Below are 20,142 nucleotides of genomic sequence, written 5' to 3' on the forward strand. Positions count from 1 at the left end.
GGAGTGACATCCTGCGGTTCCGCTGAGGTCTCTTATCAGTGTCTGCTCCTTATCACTCAGCCCCACAACAGCAGAAACACACAGAGACTATTTTAGCTGCACCACCTGAGAAGAAATTATCTTTATCAATGTCTGTTGCATGACATTCTGCTGTGTTTCTTTCTGTGTTTCCCAGATAAAATTATGCAGTACATACAAGCCAGAGAAACTGAGAGAAAATAAGTAAAAATGATTGGTGTACAGATACTTTTCTACACACCACCAAAGCTCAGGAGATGCTTGACCAAGTAATATTGTCACGCTCAGCATATTTTTTTGTATTTTTCTTCTTCTTAGTCTAGCTATCATTTACAGTAAACAGACAGAGAGACAGACAGTCAGACAGACATGTGCTGTCAGTTCTCCACTCAGTAATCACTAACAAACAACTAACAAATAATGCCACAACACATTATGATCACCAAATACAAGTGTGAAAGTGGACCTTTCTGCAAACCTCAGACTTAGATTGTAAAAATGCCAAGGAAACATCCTGACTTTGACTGTGATGCAGGAATTTACTGTACAAAATACTCATTGGGCGTTTATCTTTAAAACTACATTATCAAACAATTTTGAGAGAATTACACACTTTTTTATCCCCTTTTAGCTCATTGGATTTAGAGCATCAGCATCAGATTATGAGTCCCACCACTCAACCCTGTGCAGGCAATCATTTCCAGCAAACATGCTCTGATAAACTTTGACAAAGTTAGCAACTTGCTGACAAGCAGCTAAAGACTTAGACACTTTCTCAGGAGTTAAAGACCAAATTGAGTTGCCCAAGTGCAACTCAGCTGTGGTTGTATGCCTCCATCAACCAGCTAGGTTGCAGGAAGTATGGCCACAATCTCCCCTTCTTTACCTACAGCATTGAATAATGGCCAGAATTGTTTTTGCAAATGTTATCACTTCATTTTATCCTATTAGACATTAAGTTAATAAGTTAAGTTGTGTCATAATTAGTGTATGAATTTGTGAGTTATGGCCAAAATGTGTTTTGTGAGGTCACAGTGTGCCAGAAGTAATGAAATTTCCAATGAGTGTTCCTGATATATTGCATTCACAAAAACATGACGTCACCATGACCTTGAACTTTGACCTTTGTCCACCATCATCAAGTCAAATCCGTTCATCCTTGAGTCCAAGTGAATGTTCTTTCCAGGCATTACTGAGACATTGTGTCCAGGAGAATGGGACGCACATACATATGGATGGACGTATGGACGAACGGATGGACGGATAACCTGAAAACAATACGCCTCTGGCTCTGGCTGTGGCCGGTGTGGAGGCATAAAAATGTGAAGGCCTTTTTTTCATATGTCTGTAAAGAATTACATGGTAACACAGGTAAAAAAAGATGCCCTGGATCTAGTCATTATTCAAACTATTTAAAAGTTGCTCCTGCAGTGACAAGACATAACTGATGAATATCTTTTGTGCACTTTTGACCTGTCTACAACAAGCTGTTTTACTACTTTCATAAATATTATATGATCCATCATTTATTATGGCTGTATATCGGGCATGAAATGACTTGGTGTTGCAAACTTCCCCTATATATCCTCCTTCTCTTAGCATTTATTAGCACCCACCATTATGAAAACAAGTGGAGTGAAATGTCTCATTTGCAACTTTTGAGATTTTGTCATTCTTCAGCATATTCTCAATTAATGATGCAAAATGACACAAAGTACCCTGCCCTGGGGGGAACCTACACAGACTTCATTACAAGGTACTTTTAATTAGTCTTTGTAATTAATGGCAGAATATTGGGTGCAGAAAGGCTGGAAGCTAAATTGATATGCCCATAAACATTTGCATGTTCATTGGCCAGGGTTAGCAAACCGTCTCGTTTTTACTCAGTCAGGTCAGAGAAGAGGCTTGAGAGTTGGACTGCAAAGGGATTTAAAAGAAAACGTGTATGTCACCCTCTTAATTAAGTGGGAAGGGAGGAGGGAGGCTGCATAATGAGGAAGTGAAAACTGGGTGTGAAGTTGGGTTATCTGCATTTTCTCTCCTATTTTTGGCTGACCATGTACTGTGTGCTACAATATGTCGTCCAGAGGGGGCTCGTAGTACAATACTCACCCAAAGGCACATAGCATTAAATGTATCCTATAGCTGTGCGGTAATTTGCAGTGTCAGGTTAAAGACACTTTAGCGCCTCAGGATGATGGAGATGGTTTATGGTTTTAATGAGGTGAACAGACCTTTGTCCACTCAGTAAAAAAATACTTTCTTGAGAAGAACAAGCCCTTACAAATACGGCACAAGTGGTTTTACCACGCGTGAAACAGCATTTCATATTGATTAATACACATGCTTTAAAGCAGCTATAATCAACATTTTTATGATAACAATGTATCAAATGACAGTGTGAAAACAATATGACAATGTTAAAGGGGTCAATAGTAATGAACCTACAGAGAATTACCATTCGCCTCTGCAGCTCTCCTTGGCTTCACAGCTTCATAGTGAGTTTCAGCTCATTGTTCAGCTGTCCAGCCACAACTGTTTTGGTTCATTTTAGCGTTGTTTTTGGCCGGATGATTTTTGGCAGGATGTTTTTGGCTGCTTCATGCAGCTGTTTTCAGTGAAAAAACCCAATGTACACCCACCTGCTCAGCACCAAGCAGCAGACAGGCTATAGCTGAGGAACATAGTGGAGCATTTAGCTGCTAAAGAGGATATATTTCCCTCAAGACTAAAAACAGAGCTAAAGGAGAAGGGATATTACATGTAATTAATCAGACGGACACAATCATGGCTCCAAATTAATGATAATGTTTTTCCGTAACTGCTGGATGTGTAAATAAGCAACATGTTCATCATAACAACACAATGTGGTGTTATGACCTTGAAATTATCTTTAAGGGATGGTGAGGACCTATCGTAAGTCTATTAATATTAAAATGGAATTGATGTGTTTTTGGAATGAGCCAAAATCAAAAGGCAAAAATGTTGTGATAAGCATATTTCCTTTAGTTTCAAACTCAGACAGTACCTCAGCTTTGAGTTATTACATTTTCATTTTCATTAGACGTTTCCATAGTCGTCTGCATCTTATTTATAGGCCTCTGCTGGGCTGAGCTCTGCAATAAACACAGAACCAACACGATTTGGAAATTCAGCAGTAGCACATTTTTCTCAGTGTTGTCCCAGTGGTGTGTGCTCGTAAAGGGTTTGAATGCTTATGTCAATGTCATATCTCAGTGTTTCCTTCTTGATAAATTTGCAAAAGTTTCTAAACTTCTGTTTTCGCATTGTCATTATGGGATATTGAGTGTAGATTGATGAGGGGAAAGGCTTTTATAAGGCTGTTACACAAGAAAAAGTGATGGCGTCTGAATACTTCCTGAATCTACTGTATGTTTTACCAGGTATAATAAAATAGATGAAAGTCCCAAAATGGGGGCAATCTTTAAGAGGAATGGCAATAAGAAGGAAGTCTTAGAGAATTGGGTGAGATTTATAGAAATCTCTGTAGACCATGTAAGGATACACTGTCACTGGTGTGTTGGTGGAGACAGGAAATCCTTCAATATAAAACCTGAAACCAGTGATGTTTTTATCAGTCCTGCTGTGTGCTGACAGCTTTTGAATTCCTTGAATATTAATCAAGTTTGACTTTTTTTTCTCTCCGCCATCTAAAGCTGTCCAGTCACATTTCAGAACATTAAATTAGAGTTAAATGATATGGAGCTTGCATGAATCATTAACCTGTAGCCTCAGAATTGTTCAAATCCGCGCTACAGAAAATGGACAAGCTGTAATTATCCCCTTTTTGAGCTGCCAGGTTGCATAAGAGATCAAGCTGAGTGTTGCGATGAATTTTATTAAATGAGACGTCCATGTTCTGCTAAACATCTTGTTACTTTGCAATCTGTTAGTAAAACTTGAAAATGACTCTTTTCCATGGGAGAAATGTCTTTCAAAGTTTGGGAAAACTCAGAATTTCATTTATTTTGGTCATATAATAGTCATTTATGACAAATTTTGCATATTTGTGAAAGTAATAATCATTATAAAAAAATTAATTTAGAAGCAAACAATCTATTGTTTTTACATTCGAGTTTTGTGTGTATTAAGCAAACAAGAACAAGATAATGTGTCGATTAATGAGCTTTAAAGGTGCTGGTCGGTGGATTCTGTTAGTTCTGGACAGAGGTGGGCTAGCTGTTTCCCCCAGTTTCCAGTCTGTATGCTACGCTAAGCTAACCAGCTTCTGGCAATAACCTTATGTTTGGAAATATGTGAGAGCTGTGTTGATCTTCTTGTCTCACTAACACCAAGAAAGTGGAGGATAGATTTTAAAATCCTAGTACGCGTCTATGAAGCACTAAATGGTCTTGGGCCTAGAAACATCTCTGGTCTACTTGTACAATACAAAGCACCCCGATCCCTCATGCTATCTGGGATGGGTTTACTCAGTGTTCCCAGAATTAGAACCAAGTAAGGTGAAGCAGCGTTTAGTTTCTATGTTCCCCACCTGTGGAACAAGCTTCCTGAACACCTGAGATCTGCTGAAACTGTCAGCTCACTGTTTGCTGCATCTTAGCAATAAGTCACATACATAATATCTTTTTAATCTTGTGCATTTGCTTGTAGTTAATGTATTTTATCACTACAACACTCCTTTAAGATGGTGTCCTAAGTTTCCTAACTGATCTGATGTATTTAAAAAAATAAATTATTTATTCAAATTAGTTTTTATTGTTTTAATGTCATCTTAATGTTCCATTTTAATGTATTCCTGTGCCTCTGTAAAGCACTTTGAATTCCCATGTGTCTGAATGGTGCTATATAAATAAACAAAGTAAATAAGCATATTTCCCAAAATGCTGAACTGCTCCTTTAAAACTGGCATGTTTATATGGCTGAGGACACCCACTATACTCAATAATACTAGAACAGTTCATCAGGATTCCAGATATTATCCTGAATTGCAGTTTCACTGGCTGATAGTACAGATTATGTCATTTGAATTTAAAACTCAAATTACAGTACATGGTCTGTCTGGGACATTGCAGTCCAATAGTATGCATGAATAAAGTTTCAACATTTCATCAAACCAGAGTTCATTGAAAATGATATTAATACATTTAACAGGAGTTTTACAGAACTAATCCATTTGTCTACCTGCTTTAAAGCACTAAAAAACCTACCTGCTTTAAAGCACTAAAAAACTGTATTTGACTGATCAAACCCCAACAATAGAACTCTCTGGCCTCAGCTGTGCTGCTGTTGTATAGCAACAAGACACTGAAATAGAAAGTATTTTTTTCTACACTGAAGTCTCGCTCACTCTCCATCTCTGTCTCTCTCTTGATGAAATGTATGCTGATTGCAGAGCCTATAGAGAGCAAAGCAGTTGCATCTGATAAGCTGTTCATTGTAATCTGTGCCAGGTGGAAAAAAACAACAAAAAAAACCTTGCACGAAGACTTCCAGCTGCAGTTTGTGGATCCAGCACATTTTAAACAGGGTAGAAAATAGGTGTCAGGAGGTGTTTGCAGGTTGATGTGGTGGAATGAAGGGGGTGATAGTTCTGCCAGCCTTAATGTAAATGGGTGTAATTAGTTAAAGCTAGTTACACTGGATCAATGCCCCATTATGTTGCACAGCACTGTATTTTCTGCAAACGAATGAAAGAGGCACCATGACATGAATGACAAACAACACAGTCTGAAATGTGTGCAATTTTCTATATATAATTTTGTAGTTTGACATCAGTACCACACATTGTAGGAGTCGACAAATAATGAGCCATTATCAGGTACAATCAAACTATTGCTGTTGTAGAGCTGCAGAGAATAATGTTCTGACACCACTGGATGGTGATTTCATTAAAAGAGGCAGCTATTTCACTAAAACCTCCATAAATGATACAAGGTGTTGACAATACATCAGTTCCTATGTTGAACCAAAACATCATCTGATGAAACTGTTTCCCTCTAATTCCCTTAAAAAAATTACACAGGGGTCCTAAAACTGTCTCAATTTTCAGTTCAGACTGGAGACACCTGAGATGAATTTAAATTGGCCGACATTTTCAGAACATCATGAAAAATACCCTTTTTTGATCTTACATTGTGACCCAAAAGAATTTATCTAATCCATGTTGTGAAATTTCTCTGACAGCACAGAGAGCTGCTGGAGAAAATGTTTGAGTTTTCGAAAGCGTGTGACTGACATCTAGTGGAGGACACTGATCAAGACAAAGAAGTCTAGTATAACACTAGAAATAATCAAACACTGGAGCACTGTATATAATAAAACTAAAAGAAATGATCACCTATAATTAATAATTTCATACCTCTAGAAACAAATGTGATGATCAGAGAAACCCATCTGTAAAAAGATATTTTAGAAAGTGCTTTTATTTTGATCAATCAATTATTATTTTCAAATGTTGTTATAATTTTGGAAATGTAAACACATGCAATTGACTGAAATAGAATACAAAAGCTGACAGTGTAATGTACGTAAAGACAACGTGTTGCACGCTTTAAGATTCTGATGGTTTTGAACATACGGTAGTTAAACTGTTGAGAACTTGGATTACCTGTTATTATCACCACCCTCTCAAAGTGGAGCAGTGGTCGAGGCTGTAACTTGACCTTGCCTCTTAATGGCTGTGTGACAATGGTGCCCCGTCCCACTGGCCTGTCTGCCCCTCTGTTGTGTCTATTTATAATGTCCAGACACAGTGCAGAGGTTATTCAGAGGTGCGAGCAAATACAAGGTGACAGGCACAGAGGAACAAAGGGTGAGAATTTTTACTGTTATTGTTCCTGTTGTTGACTTTATTCACTAAAACCTGGATTTCTTTGACACTTTTTTTTGTTGAGCTGAAGAATTCCTCATTGTACATAAAAGATAATGTATTTATTTTTCATCTACTGTATAACTATACTGTTTTAATTTAAATCAATTGTTATTGTTTATGCACTCAAAGTGTATATTGCAGGATATACCTTAAAATTCCCTGTATTGTTTTTCTTTTGATTCCTCAGTTCCTCAGTTCATCTGACTTGTATAATAACAATATGTTTCATGGTGGTAGCTTCGTTTCCAAGTAATTAGTTTCTACATACAGTTCAAAAATGCAATGATGCAAATGCAAATGATGTTTCCTACATTAAACTCTTCTCAGATTATCATGTTTCTCTGTTGGTAAACTACAACGATAAATGTATTTGTTTTCACTGTTTGAAATCAGCATATACGAGAGAGATTGTCACATAACTTTTAGCTTTTAATTAGTAACAGTATGCAAAACATGTAACTAACCTCCCTGCTATTTTTTTAAATCATTTTTTTTCTCTGAAGATGAAGAGCAGAAAGACGTCAGTGGGGCATCATGAGCACTGTGACAAATGTTACAATGTCCACTGTCAGGTCCCCGTGCGGATCTCTGTGTCATGCATGGTCATCAAGTGTCGTAAAAACTGTGGCGCCACACTCCATATGTGTAAGCAAGAGGAGCACCAGCTCCTCTGTCCGAATGAGACGGTCCCCTGCCTCAATGTCAACTACGGCTGTCCCCTCACCATGCTGCGCCACAGGCTGGCCAAACACCTGGAGGTCTGTCCGGCCAGCGTGGTCTGCTGCTCTCAGGAGTGGAACCGCTGGCCTGTTTCTGAGAGTGATCTGACCTTCTACAGAAATGTTTCAGAAAGACCTCAAACTGAGCTGCACCTCGATGTTGCTATGGCTCTCAGGGACCAAGAGCTTCTCTTTCGATCCATAAAAATGAAAAACATTTTTCCTGAGCTGATGATGGAGGACCCTGCTCTCCAGGATATCATTGCTGGGGTCAACTGGCCTGCAGAGGAAGCGGCTTGTTCTTTAGATTATGGTGAATTTACAGAAAATAGCTGTACAAGAAAGGAGGAAAAAGAACTTGGTCAAGAGGAGGGGGATGTATTGGCAAAGAGCGGGGATGTGGAGAGCATTCAGAACTACAGCTCCTGGGAGAAAATATTTGCAAAAGAGATGGGGGGATGCAAGCAAACTGTCAAAAACCTAAATAAGAAGGAAGAAAAGGGAAAAGAAAAGGAAGAGAAAGAATCATTAAACTGTCAGGGAGAGACAAGAAACTCACACCTGAACCAAGAGAACGCTGCTGCTGCTGCTGCTGCTGCTGCTGCTTCAAGCATGAACGGTGCAACTGGCCTTGCGCCATGGCAAGATGGGGTCCTTGAGAGGTTAGGCAAAGAAGTCAACATTGCAGACTATAACATGTATCTGGTGCACCATGGGGCAATGTTGATTAACTTTGGCCAACTTGCAGCCTGCACCCCGAGAGAAAAGGATTTTGTTTATGGGAATCTGGAGCCCATCGAGGTTAAAACTGTCCGCTCATTCAACGTTCCTACCAGCTATCGAGCAAAGCGCAATCACCTGAAGGACCCTACACTGAAAGCCAAGACCGTACACCAGAGTGTAGACACTGCAGATTTGGGCTTGTCAGTCGAGGACCTTCCAAAGTGTGATGAGGTTCACTCCACGCTCCTGTGCTCCCTGGAAAAGGAGCTGAAAGGACATTTAATCTCTGAGAGTGTGGGGATCGATGGCCTTTATGTAGATATAGGAACGCAAACGTACAACTTTTGCTCTGCTCCGTTCAAAACAGATGCATCCCTTGCCGATGTCATAGCAGACAAACCTCCTGGTCTTTATGTACATGTTGAAGCAGAGTCTGTCACCAGGAGGCATAACAAAGCAAGTTCAGCCTTCAGCTACATGTGTGGCCACTTCTTTCGCCGTGATGAGTACCGCTCTCATTTCAGGAATGTGCACTCTGACATACAGGCCTCTCTGAGCGGCTGGTTACAACAACGCTGCCCCTTAGCATACCTCGGATGTACTTTCACCCAGACAAGGCTACAGCCAGCAGGCCAACAAGCTACAATTAAATTCTCCCAAGATGCCAGCGCCTTTGTCCTCCGGCCCCAAGTCCCTTCACCCCTCTGTGAAGATGTAAAAACCTCCAGACCTCAGAGAAATGGTGCACATAATCTGGATCCGCTGAGCAGGCTGCCCCTGGAGATTCTTCAGCACATTGCTGGTTACCTTGACAGTTCTACATTATCTCAGCTGTCCCAGGTCTCCCATCTGATGAGAGAGGTGTGTGCCATGTTGTTGCAGGAGAGAGGGATGGTCTCCCTCAAGTGGGAGAAAAAGACATATTCCCATGGGGGGAGCTCCTGGAGATGTCGAAAGAAAGCAAGTATCCTTTTATTTATTTATTTATCGTTTAGATTTTCTTGTTTTATTTCTATCATGAAATAAAATGTATCGTTTTGTACAAATTTCTTGAATTTCTATCATATAACTTTAAGTATTTATCTTACTGAATGACCACTGCCAATCCAAGTCATATATTCCTTTGATCTGAACCTTGTACTCAGGGAAAGAAAAGAAAACACTAGGCAAAACTTCTATATTGGTTCCCCTTTACTATCTGGCAACATTCTGCAAACTGTCATTGGAAAATTTCCGCCATTCATACAGCATGACAGCTGCTGCATTGTAAACACTCTCCAGACTCTCTAGCAATATTACAAACTAAATCATAGCCATGTTGGGAACAGTTAATTGGTTCCCACTGGAGCAGCCACCGGAAATTTACTACTTTTTACTTTATCAAAAAGCAGCTGCATGTGAGGCCATCTGAGGATGCTTGGAAAAAGGAAATGCTGCTTTCTTCTCTGACTTTGGTGCCAGTGGTCTGGTAACTAGACAGCTGAGCTAAGCATCATTTATACGTCTCACATGTTGATTTTCTTCTACAATAAAAATAAAATAAAATGTATAGCAGAATGAATCTGCAATAGAGCATTTGAACATTTAAACAATACAAATTAGCATATTAACTATCCAACAAATTTTATTTATTGATCAATTCACCTGCAAATGGTTTGTGGAACACATTTGGTTATACTTGTGTATAACTGTCTTGAAAAAGAGCAACTGTGTGTGAGTGAGTGATGCCTTCCTTTCTCTCCATTCAAAGTCTGTAATGTTTGTGATCAATGAAAGAACCTTGAGACTGATGAAGTGCAGATTCTTAGATTCATTCCTCTCCTCTTTGGTCCCCTTGTCTGGATTTATTAAAGGCGCACTCGAACGTAGTGCTACATTCACACATTAAACGTACCAGACACAACGATGGATGGTGCGGGATCTGGGAAGATCAATACCTTGATGCTTTGCTTTGGGGATTTCCATGCCTGATATAGGATGTCCCCTATTTTGCTCTTCTTCTCATGGGCTATGAAACGACTCTTCCACATTTACTTGACACAGATCCTCAGCCAACATCTGTACCAGTGAGTGAAACAGATATGATCACTCTCTCACCAGAACAGGAGTTTCCATTCCACTTATTATGATTTTTCTTTGAGTGCAGAAAGTTTCCACTATTTTCTCTTCTTTATTGTTTTGGTGTCCTTGCTTCTGTTTTTGTGTGTGTTCTTCAATTCTTTTTGTGTATGTTTCTGAGTCTCTACGGTTTCACCTGGTGGCAGTCACTTTGGTTGCTAATTTAAACAGCCATATGTACCTGGTCTCATTGTCTTGGAAGGTAGTTCTTCTCCCTCACTTGTGCTGGATGCCTGTCTTTTTTAGGTCAAGGGAGGTTTTCCCCTCACCTCAGACTGTCAACTCTGCTCTGCAGCTGCCTTGTACAAGAGTCATAACCACTACTTGATCCTCAGTAACATCTCGGAATGACAGAGGATAAGTTGAAACAATCTTCCTGGCAATTTCACTAGGCAGATGGTTAGGATCTCCCCTACCCACTGGGAATGCTAAAAATACAAATGAATGAAAATAAGCAAATTTAGTCAACAAGTAGGCCATTAATAGAGGTAAATCAAATAGTATTCCTAACATAACATAGCACTGACAAAACAAGACATTATTTCAACTAAATGACCAACTAAAATGAGGCATACACTAGCTGATCGCTCCATTAGAAAACTGATAATGACAGAACAATGAAAAATATGTAGTGCAGTGTCAAAACATAGCAATAAACAAATTTCGAAACCAAACAAACCATAGTTGTGTTTTCTGTAAGTGACTGCAGAAATTGCAGGAAAATAGTGGCAGACAATTTCTTTCTCTTGTTGCAGGAATGTGTGCGACTTTTTATTAAATCAGCAGAAGCTGGAAAAACATGGAGTTGCCCCCAAACCCCAAAATAAGTCCTTCACCCTGAATAGCCTTCTTTCTGTCACCCTATTCACTGACATGACACCAAAGAGAACAAAGAATAACTTTGTGTAGAGGACATACAGCACACCAAACTACCAATTGTGGTGAATTATGTCCATACAGTTCACTACACTGCAAAGAAAACTAACAAGGACTGTGGTAATGATGTGTGAAGCTATAAACCTGTCTTTTGGTTTTGTATATTGTGTGTGGTGAGGCTCGATGAATATAACCATATTTCTATTTCAATTGTGTGGCTGTGCATATGGTCTTCACAGACTGATCACAAGATGTTACACGGTATTAAGACAATATGGACATAATCCTCAATGGCAGTATTACTGTAAGCAGGTGTTTTTGTAATTAAATGAGTTGCAACATGATGACATCCTAAACTATTCATAGAGTCAGTCTAACATTTGATCATGTGGTCAGTTGTAGCTGACTAATGTATGTAAACTTACCACTGTAAGAACAGTGGTTACATAACCTTAGAAAATTAGAAACATATGCGACAGCACAGCACTACACCCATGTTTAGCAACCTCTTTCCAGAATGTCACCGTTACAAGTTTCAGCAGGACAATACAACATAAAACACTCAATTTAACAATACAAAAGACCAAGTGACAATGTATGAAAGGTCAGATATGCAAAGACATATGTTAAGAAGAGAGAGTGATACAAAAGCAACCATTCAATATTATGTTTTTTATACTTTGCAACAGCTAGACTTAAACCAGGAGTGCTTTGTTTACATCAGACCACTAAGCTAGACCTTGGACCGTCTGGCTTAGACCAGTAGGCCATGAGGACGCCCACTGGTCTAGTAGTCTGAGCCTTGCAGATGCTCCTGCAGCTGCCTCAGTGTTTGGAGATGACCTAAATCCTGTCTGGAATTATGAGAAATGAGGTTGAAACTAACTAATGACCACAGAGCTATGACCATTTAAATTTGTTATTTTGCTGAACATGTATACATGAAACGCCATCAAATGTGCAGGATTCCTTGAGGTACTGTAGATGAGTGCACGTCATCAAATTTTAATTGCAACTGCATTAAGTAGTGGCTGTTTATGTCAATCAATCTTATCTAAAAAAATTTGGAAACCAGACCAAGTTTTTCTTGTGCTATTTGATTAATTTTCCACTAATTAACTAAGTATTTTCATTAGTTTTTCAGATATTCTGCTGTCAAATAAACAAACCTACATACAGTATTTGAACATTACCTCTCTGCTGGAATAGAAAATCTGCATAAAGGATAAATACGGTATAAATGTGTTATTGTGTACTTTCACAATTACTATTTCTGTACTGCAGTGATCATGGGACAGAGAGCGTGTCGATGATGTCAGTGATGTGGAATGGCCCTCGCTGCCAGTAAACACAGTGCTACCATAACAAGTCAGATATGTGATCATTCATGGAAACACAGGATTGATAAGAATGTGTGGGTGACAGCTGGGTATTTGCTCCCCAATGAAGGGCATAATTTGTATAAATTTATGATGGACGAATACAGAAATAACATCATGCGCTGACATGTGATAAAAATACTCTGTGATCTAGATTCCATGGATATTAAAAAACATTTATCCTCATGGACATACAGCTGCAATACAGCTGACAGATGCCTCCTAAACCTACTTCAGCTCTGTCTCTGTGTTTTGCAGGCTTGGGAGTTCAGCTCTTTGTTTTCCTCTGTGGACAGATGGAGCTTCAGCAACGCTCCCTCCATGTCCGATCACCTGAAAACCTGCTCCTTCTACCAGAGAGAGGAACGCACTGAGCCAGTGGTCTTAGCCTGCCTGGGAGAGGTCAGAGACAAACATGGGGAAGTAAAGCATAAGAGATAATGCTCATGGCCCCAGAGCTCAGTGGGCAGACCACAACATGAGCAATGCCATGCTAGGAATCACTCAGATGTGATATGTATGCACCCACAATACTGCAAAGTGCATAAAGCCTCCACATATACAGCCACTGTATGGAAACAGATGGGAATTCAGAGATTGTTTTGTGCTGAACCCCTGCAGACAGATACCGTATATGTGAATATGTTTTTTTTTTTTTTTTTGGAACATCTCCATAAATGTTTTTGCCTGTAAGTAGGAAAAATGCTTCAAGGTTGATTTATTTATGTAGTGCTTTTAAGAGTATTGAGAGAAAATTAAATTTGAATAATCCCTCAGAGGACACTTAATGTGAGTTTTAGAGGGGTCTGTATCGTATTCTGAATCAAGTAATTTGCATTTCGTTATTATTTCTCTTTCTTATTTCATTATTGGCATTGTTTAAAAAAAAAAAGTTTTATTAGATGTTGCTGATGTTGACTGTTTTTCAATATGACAAGACTGACATCTACTGGATAAAAGCTGAAGTGCCTCTTCTGTGTGGAATGATGTCACCTCATGAAACAAGTTTGGCATTTGAATGCTGAACATGATATCACGTGTCCTATATGGCATATTTGATTAAATAGAGCAGTGCATGCTTTGTGAGGAGACACTAAGAATTTTGTTTCTTTATTTAGACTATCTTTGTTACGAAAAATGAGAGGACTGTGATGTATGTGTGTCATTGACATTATGTGTAATAAATCTGACTTGCATCTGGCCTAATTCATTTTGCAGCAGCAGACTCAGATTCAGATTAAAAGGGACATTAAAAGCTACAAATGTTCTTTTATTAAACAATGACTTCATGACAGAAAAGTTGTACAGGAGACAAATTTGTTGACATTAACTACTGCATCCCAGACGCCTCAGGGTTACGTAGTTTGTTGATCACCTCAGAGAGCATTTTGTTGCACAGGGCAGCATATGGATTAAGAACCACAGCCTGCTGTCGAGCAAATTCACTTCCAAGTGCAGCTGCTTTCTCAAAGTCTTCTCTGGCTCCATCATTCTGACATGCTAATCTACGTAAAAGCCCTCTTTGCACCAGTGCCTGGCAGGCGGTTCGTCCAGTGCTGCCGCTCAGAGAGACGGCTTGGTCCAGGTCCTCCAGGGCTCCTGAGAGAAGAGAAGAGCTCTGTGAGGCACACACGTCTGGAAAGTTGATTTTTAATATGTAATGTTTTATAGGCTAATTCATCTGGCCTTAAAGTCAATGTATTGCAATATTCATTCGGAGTAATGTAGCTGATTTTTCTTGAAATTAATTTGCCCCCAAATAGTGCAAATTATGCTGTCAAATGTTTAAGAAATATATGGTAATCCACACACTTATCGAAACTGAATAGAACCTGACAGCCTGACGTTTTTCATTCATCCAAAAAGTACAACAGTAATCTAAATACCTGTACTATTTTCATAAATAAACAATGGCATTTTCAGATGAATGCAGGATCACAATACTATCCTGCCACTATTCAGCCTATGTGCAGTTCATGTCACATTTACTGCATGTCATTCTAAATAGACATGCTGCTGTTTTGTTGAGAATACTCTGAAGATCTTGTCAGTCTGGAAGAAAAACAACTGGCACCAGGTTACAGACAAATTGAAAGGCACCACCTAAAGATAGAAACTCCAATTTTAGAATCAGACAATGCAAGTAAAAAAGATGTTACAGTATTGAATACGTGGTGTGATTGACAGAGTGATCTACTGGGAGTGAGCATGAAAACACCACAGCAATACTCACCCACTCCAAAGCGGTAATCCAAGTAATAAAAATTAGAATGCTTGTAATATAAACATTAACTGTAATCCATTGCATTTACTATTTCTGCAATGAAATTATATTATCAATATATAAAATACTGGAAAAGCTATTATTTCATGTTTATTTCCTAAATATCAAAGGAGTAAATGAAAAGAAGCAGACACAAGGAATGCTTAAACTTTGAGATGATTCTGTACATTCGGTAAACAAGCCTACAACCTTGTGACAGACAGCAGGTAAAATATGCTAACACAAGGCTAACCAAGAGTCTGTACAGTAACACTGTTGACAAAGTGCATCAGTTAGACAAAGCTCTGATACGGTGTCATGCTGGCCTTGCACTACGGTATCTATGGAAAGAGTTATTACTGAATTTGTGGCATGTACCTGCTGTGTTCCCCTGCAGCCGCAGGGCCTGTGCCCGGTTGTTATAGGCTGAGGCTCGCTGAGGCAGGATCTGGATTGCCTTGCCGAACAGTTGAAGTGCAGCTTGCAAATCCCCAGCCTCTGCTGCCGAAACACCCCACATCTCCAACTCTTTCACTTGCTTCAGCAACTCTGTGTCAAAGCCACTGTCTGGCAGGGGGAGATAAACAGGTTGAAAACCACTCAAACTCAATTGACAGGTACCGTGGCAAGGAAAACACAGAACTGTCACCCAGAACTCAACTTGGATTAAAATGTCATGTTTTTTTAGTCTAGGAATGGAATGTGTTCAAATAAATTCAATATGCTATGAAATGATAAACATAAAAAGCCGTGACATGATATGTAGAGACACATCAAGTCAGGAGCTCACGCTCACCATCATCAATTAATTCCTCCTCTTGGTTCAGGCCAGGGATGTCTCCAAAGGGGGTGGTGGGGTTGAATATAGCCTGGAGTACAGCTCTGTCATGTGCTGAGGCCATCTTACGGTTTTCTGTAAAGAAAGCAGAGAAAGATGGCAAAAAAAGGAAAACCATGACACCTAAATTACAGCTGGGTGGAGAATTCTCCCTCCCCTTACTTCTGCCATTTCTAGCAGCCAATCATAGAAGGGGGTGGAAGCAGAGGTGGACTTTGAGATTTGCCTGCACTGGCCCACATCTGTATTTCATTAACTCAAAAATTTGGACCATGTAGAAGTGCATGCTGCAGAGCTGCTGGTATAATGGAGGGGGAGAGACAGAGTGAAAATGTTACCAGAGCTACACTATCTGATGATTTCTGCTCAGTGCAAAGTGATGATCACATTTTTACTATGCTGCCCTAACCTCATGAGACTTATAGTTATTGAATACTAAAAAAAAATGCAGTGGCGGAAGTATTCAGATGCTTTACTTAAGTAAAAGTAGCAACACCATACTCTCAAAATACACACACATAAAAAAAATAGTATCAGTAAAGTAAAGGAAATTAAAAGTAAAGTAAAAGTAGCATTATACAGAGTGCAGTATAATTTTATGCATTATTGATTTATTACTCCTGATGCATTGGAAGTATAAACAGCATTTTAATATCAATAGTAAATGTTCTATACAGAGCAAATTGTAACTACAGTAACTACTGTCACGACTCCTGTCTCATCCCTCTGTATTTTTGTCACTGTCTCCTGCCACTCTCCATCTGCCCACCAGATGTCCTCGGGCTTCCCTCTCTGTCTCTGTCACCCAACACCCCACACCCACCTACTCAGCTGTTTCTCATTCCCTAATCACCCAGCCCTGTCTCCCAAACCTACCTCACCTGTTTCCTATTCCCCAATCAGCTCACAGTTTATATGCCAGCCGCCCTCCAAGACTCTTTTGTATGACTGTTGTCTTGTTCTGTATGTTGCAGCTGTTGTTCTTACCATCCTGTGACCTCTTTTGTTCCATTAACTTATTCCTGTAGCCTACCTGTCTGTAAGCCTTAAATACCACCATCTCTTACATTGAATTAATTGAACCTGCCTCGTAAAAACTGTTACAATTAACAGCATTATACTGTTTAGTAGTTTAATCTATAATAATGCATGAAATGACTATGACTGGGGACTTCATAGGGGACTATAACACAACTCACACAGGTGTTTTCCATTACTGTTAACTAATTAGACCTCCGATTGACGTGTCTCTTACTCTCCTGTGTTTTCCCTTTATCTATTAGGGCAGGACAACCTTATTATTGTTAGAACATAGAGATTAATGACATCATGTAAATTGAAGCATAGCTGCACGCAGTTCATACTAGAGGTTTAGTCAGTGGTAGATACCCATTTATCAGAAATTATAGACAGAAAACCCCAGTAACGTGTTAGTTTTCCAGGAAGATTGATAAAAGTCAGTCTTCATGGGAAGCCCAGTTATTGTAGATTACAGAGGCGATTATACTGCTTCCATAGTGTTGTTGCAGTACAACTTGAGGCCACAGTTAGCAGTAGTGAGCACAATGCTGCTGCCAAAAGAAAACAATGTTTTTTTTACTGCCTACAGTTAATTCCCCCCGTCATGGCAGCTGTGCACAGGGTGAATCTTTAAATAACTAGCCCGTTTACATTTTATTAAGGCTTAAAGTTATGCATCATTCAGGGTGTGGCCACAGGTGGGTGCTGGCAGAGTTCGCTAGCCAACCCGTGTCCAGCCGGTAGCTGTTTGCTAGGCTTCACAGCAAATTGGAGTGACTGACCGTGATCTCTCAGTCGCGTTTGTCATGTTGGTGCCTTTTGGAGGATTTTTCATACAAATATCGGACACAAAACATGGCTTGCTGTGCAAATGACTGACTACCCAACCGTAAAGAAGTCTGTGCTCCTGCTTTTTGATGTGAGCGGAATTCTAGTTTTGTGTTATTTATCTGTTAGCACCAATTAGCTGGTACACATGTCTGCATTTATCATACCTGGCTTGTTAGCCTAGCTCGTTGACTAGCTAATTAGCCAGCTAGTGGTTTAGCCCTCAAGCAAACAGGACATTTGTATAATGTGAGGTACTTGAACTTTCCATTTCATGCTACATACTTCTACTTTACTGTGAGGAAAATATAGTTCTTATTACTCCACTACATTTATTAGACAGATATAGCTACTAATCACTTTACATATTAAGATTTTACATACATAACATATGATTATATTGCACCTTATACCAGGATATCAGTAAAATTTGCTCTATGTTGACCAACTACAGCAGTTAAATACTACTTACACATGGATTTATCATTAGAAAATAATCCCATGCCATGATATATAATACTACACTCACATGAGGGAGATATTGTAAGTACAGTTTGCTGATAATATTTACTTAACTACCATTTTCATAAGGGAGTAATGGAGTATTTTAAAGTATGATATTACTTTATAGACATAAGTCTTCTTGATGAGGATATTCTCCAACATCCAGCTGGAGAAACATACCTGGCAGCAGCTAGCTGCAGACAGAAATGGTAGGAATTTGTAGAGAAACTACAGATAAAATGTGCAAGGACCATTTTCAGTTTGGTGATCGACAGGATTTCAATAGTGTCATGTTCTCAACAATGTGGTACCATTACTGAGTAAGTCCAGGAAACTGCTATTCATTGCAGCCTTTCAAAATAAGGAAAATAAATAACATAAATAAAGATAAATGTGTTGGTCTTGGATGGAAACTATGCTGTCTTACTGGTGACCTACTGCTTTGCCTGTACATTTTTTTGCATTAGAATACAATAAGTTTTATAACCGGATCCTGTTACAGGAGAGAAACAGCAGACATCCAGATGAACCTGCCCAACCCAAAACCTGCCTTCTGCTGTTACTGCTGCCCTGGAGGTTGACACACTTCGATGACTTGATATAGAACAAGCCCTTCTAAAGGTAAGACATGTACTCCATGACTGCAAATAGTGTGACACACTTTGATGATTGGATGTTGGTGGGAAGGTTTATTGTTCGGACAGGCTGCACAGTTTGGGATTCTTATTATGAACACAATTTTCTATTATGTGTTCATCTCTGTGTGACATTCTTTTCTTAAAGTGTGGTCTTTGACAGACTGTTGCATGTGTTCAGATGCTATGATGAAAGTAGCACTGTTCAAGATGTGGTGTGCTTTTCTCCTGCTGCATATGATGGTTGTCACTACAGGTTTTTCGGCAGCCATTTTGTACTTATGCATTATGTAGGCCTATGGTGTGACGTTTGCATCATTTAGCTTGTAATGGTGTGTAATGTCTATATATACATTGGAATTTCAGTTAAGCAGTTAACAGTGATTTATATATAGATCTTTAGTGCAAACCATAATACTTTACTAGTAAACACTGTGCATCTTCAGAGAAAACTACTGTATTATTTTAACAACACACAGTAGATATAATAGACAAAAGTATTTAGTTGTATAGAAACAATTTTAAGAGACAGGGTAGATATGGTAAATGATTAAATTGTACAGTGAACATTTTTCTCTGATTTTGATTCTTCTCTCTTTGAAGTATTGAATAGCTTTATCTCTTCAGGCCTCAAAAATTATTCAGATGTAACCATTTGAGGAGGAAAAATCCCTCTGGTTAAACTGCTCACATCTCATTCTCTGATGAGGGGCCTCAAATAGATATTGCATTGATTGATCACAAGCCAAAACAGTTGGGTATCACTGGTGCAGAAATTGTAGTGTTTTGATTCTACACACAGCAAATCTCTGGAGTAAGTGACAGTATACAGTTAATCTATGGTTCAAACCATAGTGTTTTATTACAGTGACGAGATAATCTGTGCATTACATATCTAGATTCATGTCAAGACATAGTATGTGATATTGTGGTGTATGCACACCCTAGTTCACCATCTTGTGTTAACTCAGGCCTGATTTTGTCTTAAGTTAGGCATGTGATTTAGAAACACATTATGATTTTCAATCATAGTCTGGCAAACAGTGTTTTTGTAAGGCTGGCACAAAAAATTGGTAAAAATTTAAAAGAGATGGCAGGAAAAATATTGCACAATCAGAAGAACATCAGTGCATACAACAGATAGTTAAGTTACAGTGGTGAAATGAAGAGTGTTATCTCTTAAGGGAACTTCACAGCAAGAGGTGTTGTTGCAAGTAACAAAGAGCAGATAACAGTGGTGGTGAACGGCACAGTGGGATAACGATATCAGCCAAAGTAAGTTATATGAATAAAGACAAGATTGATCACAACAGTACAATCGAACATGGAATCACTGGCTTGTTATAGTTTTCTTTGGCTTAGAAAGTA

The 20,142-nt window shown here is 39.1% G+C and overlaps 2 protein-coding genes across 2 annotated transcripts; one reads left to right on the top strand and one right to left on the bottom strand.

The window, feature by feature from the left end:
* Window positions 1–3,450: 3,450 nt before the first annotated feature.
* Window positions 3,451–13,882, top strand: LOC130167801 (F-box only protein 40). The gene is made up of 4 exons (XM_056374296.1): window positions 3,451–3,504; window positions 7,375–9,262; window positions 10,578–10,585; window positions 12,945–13,882. The coding sequence occupies exons 1-4, from the start codon at window positions 3,451–3,453 to the stop codon at window positions 13,125–13,127; spliced, it is 2,133 nt and encodes a 710-aa protein (XP_056230271.1). The 3' UTR covers window positions 13,128–13,882.
* Window positions 13,883–13,935: 53 nt separating this feature from the next.
* Window positions 13,936–15,903, bottom strand: ttc36 (tetratricopeptide repeat domain 36). The gene is made up of 3 exons (XM_056374439.1): window positions 15,746–15,903; window positions 15,328–15,516; window positions 13,936–14,285 (listed from the first exon to the last, which is right to left on the bottom strand). The coding sequence occupies exons 1-3, from the start codon at window positions 15,849–15,851 to the stop codon at window positions 14,017–14,019; spliced, it is 564 nt and encodes a 187-aa protein (XP_056230414.1). The 5' UTR covers window positions 15,852–15,903; the 3' UTR covers window positions 13,936–14,016.
* Between the last annotated feature and the right edge of the window lie 4,239 nt (window positions 15,904–20,142).

This window comes from Seriola aureovittata, chromosome 4 (genome assembly GCF_021018895.1).
Source record: "Seriola aureovittata isolate HTS-2021-v1 ecotype China chromosome 4, ASM2101889v1, whole genome shotgun sequence".
Taxonomy (NCBI): Eukaryota; Metazoa; Chordata; class Actinopteri; order Carangiformes; family Carangidae; genus Seriola; species Seriola aureovittata.

Bases quoted from the DNA above. Each gene is read 5' to 3' on its own strand.
- LOC130167801 (XM_056374296.1), top strand. From the start codon at position 3,451: ATGGGGGCAATCTTTAAGAGGAATGGCAATAAGAAGGAAGTCTTAGAG. The intron at 3,505-7,374 runs GTGAGATTTATA...TTTTCTCTGAAG, and splicing joins AGGAAGTCTTAGAGAATTGG to ATGAAGAGCAGAAAGACGTC.
- ttc36 (XM_056374439.1), bottom strand. From the start codon at position 15,851: ATGGCCTCAGCACATGACAGAGCTGTACTCCAGGCTATATTCAACCCC. The intron at 15,517-15,745 runs GTGAGCGTGAGC...TCCCCCTGCCAG, and splicing joins GGAGGAATTAATTGATGATG to ACAGTGGCTTTGACACAGAG. The intron at 14,286-15,327 runs GTACATGCCACA...CTCTTCTCTCAG, and splicing joins GCTGCAGGGGAACACAGCAG to GAGCCCTGGAGGACCTGGAC.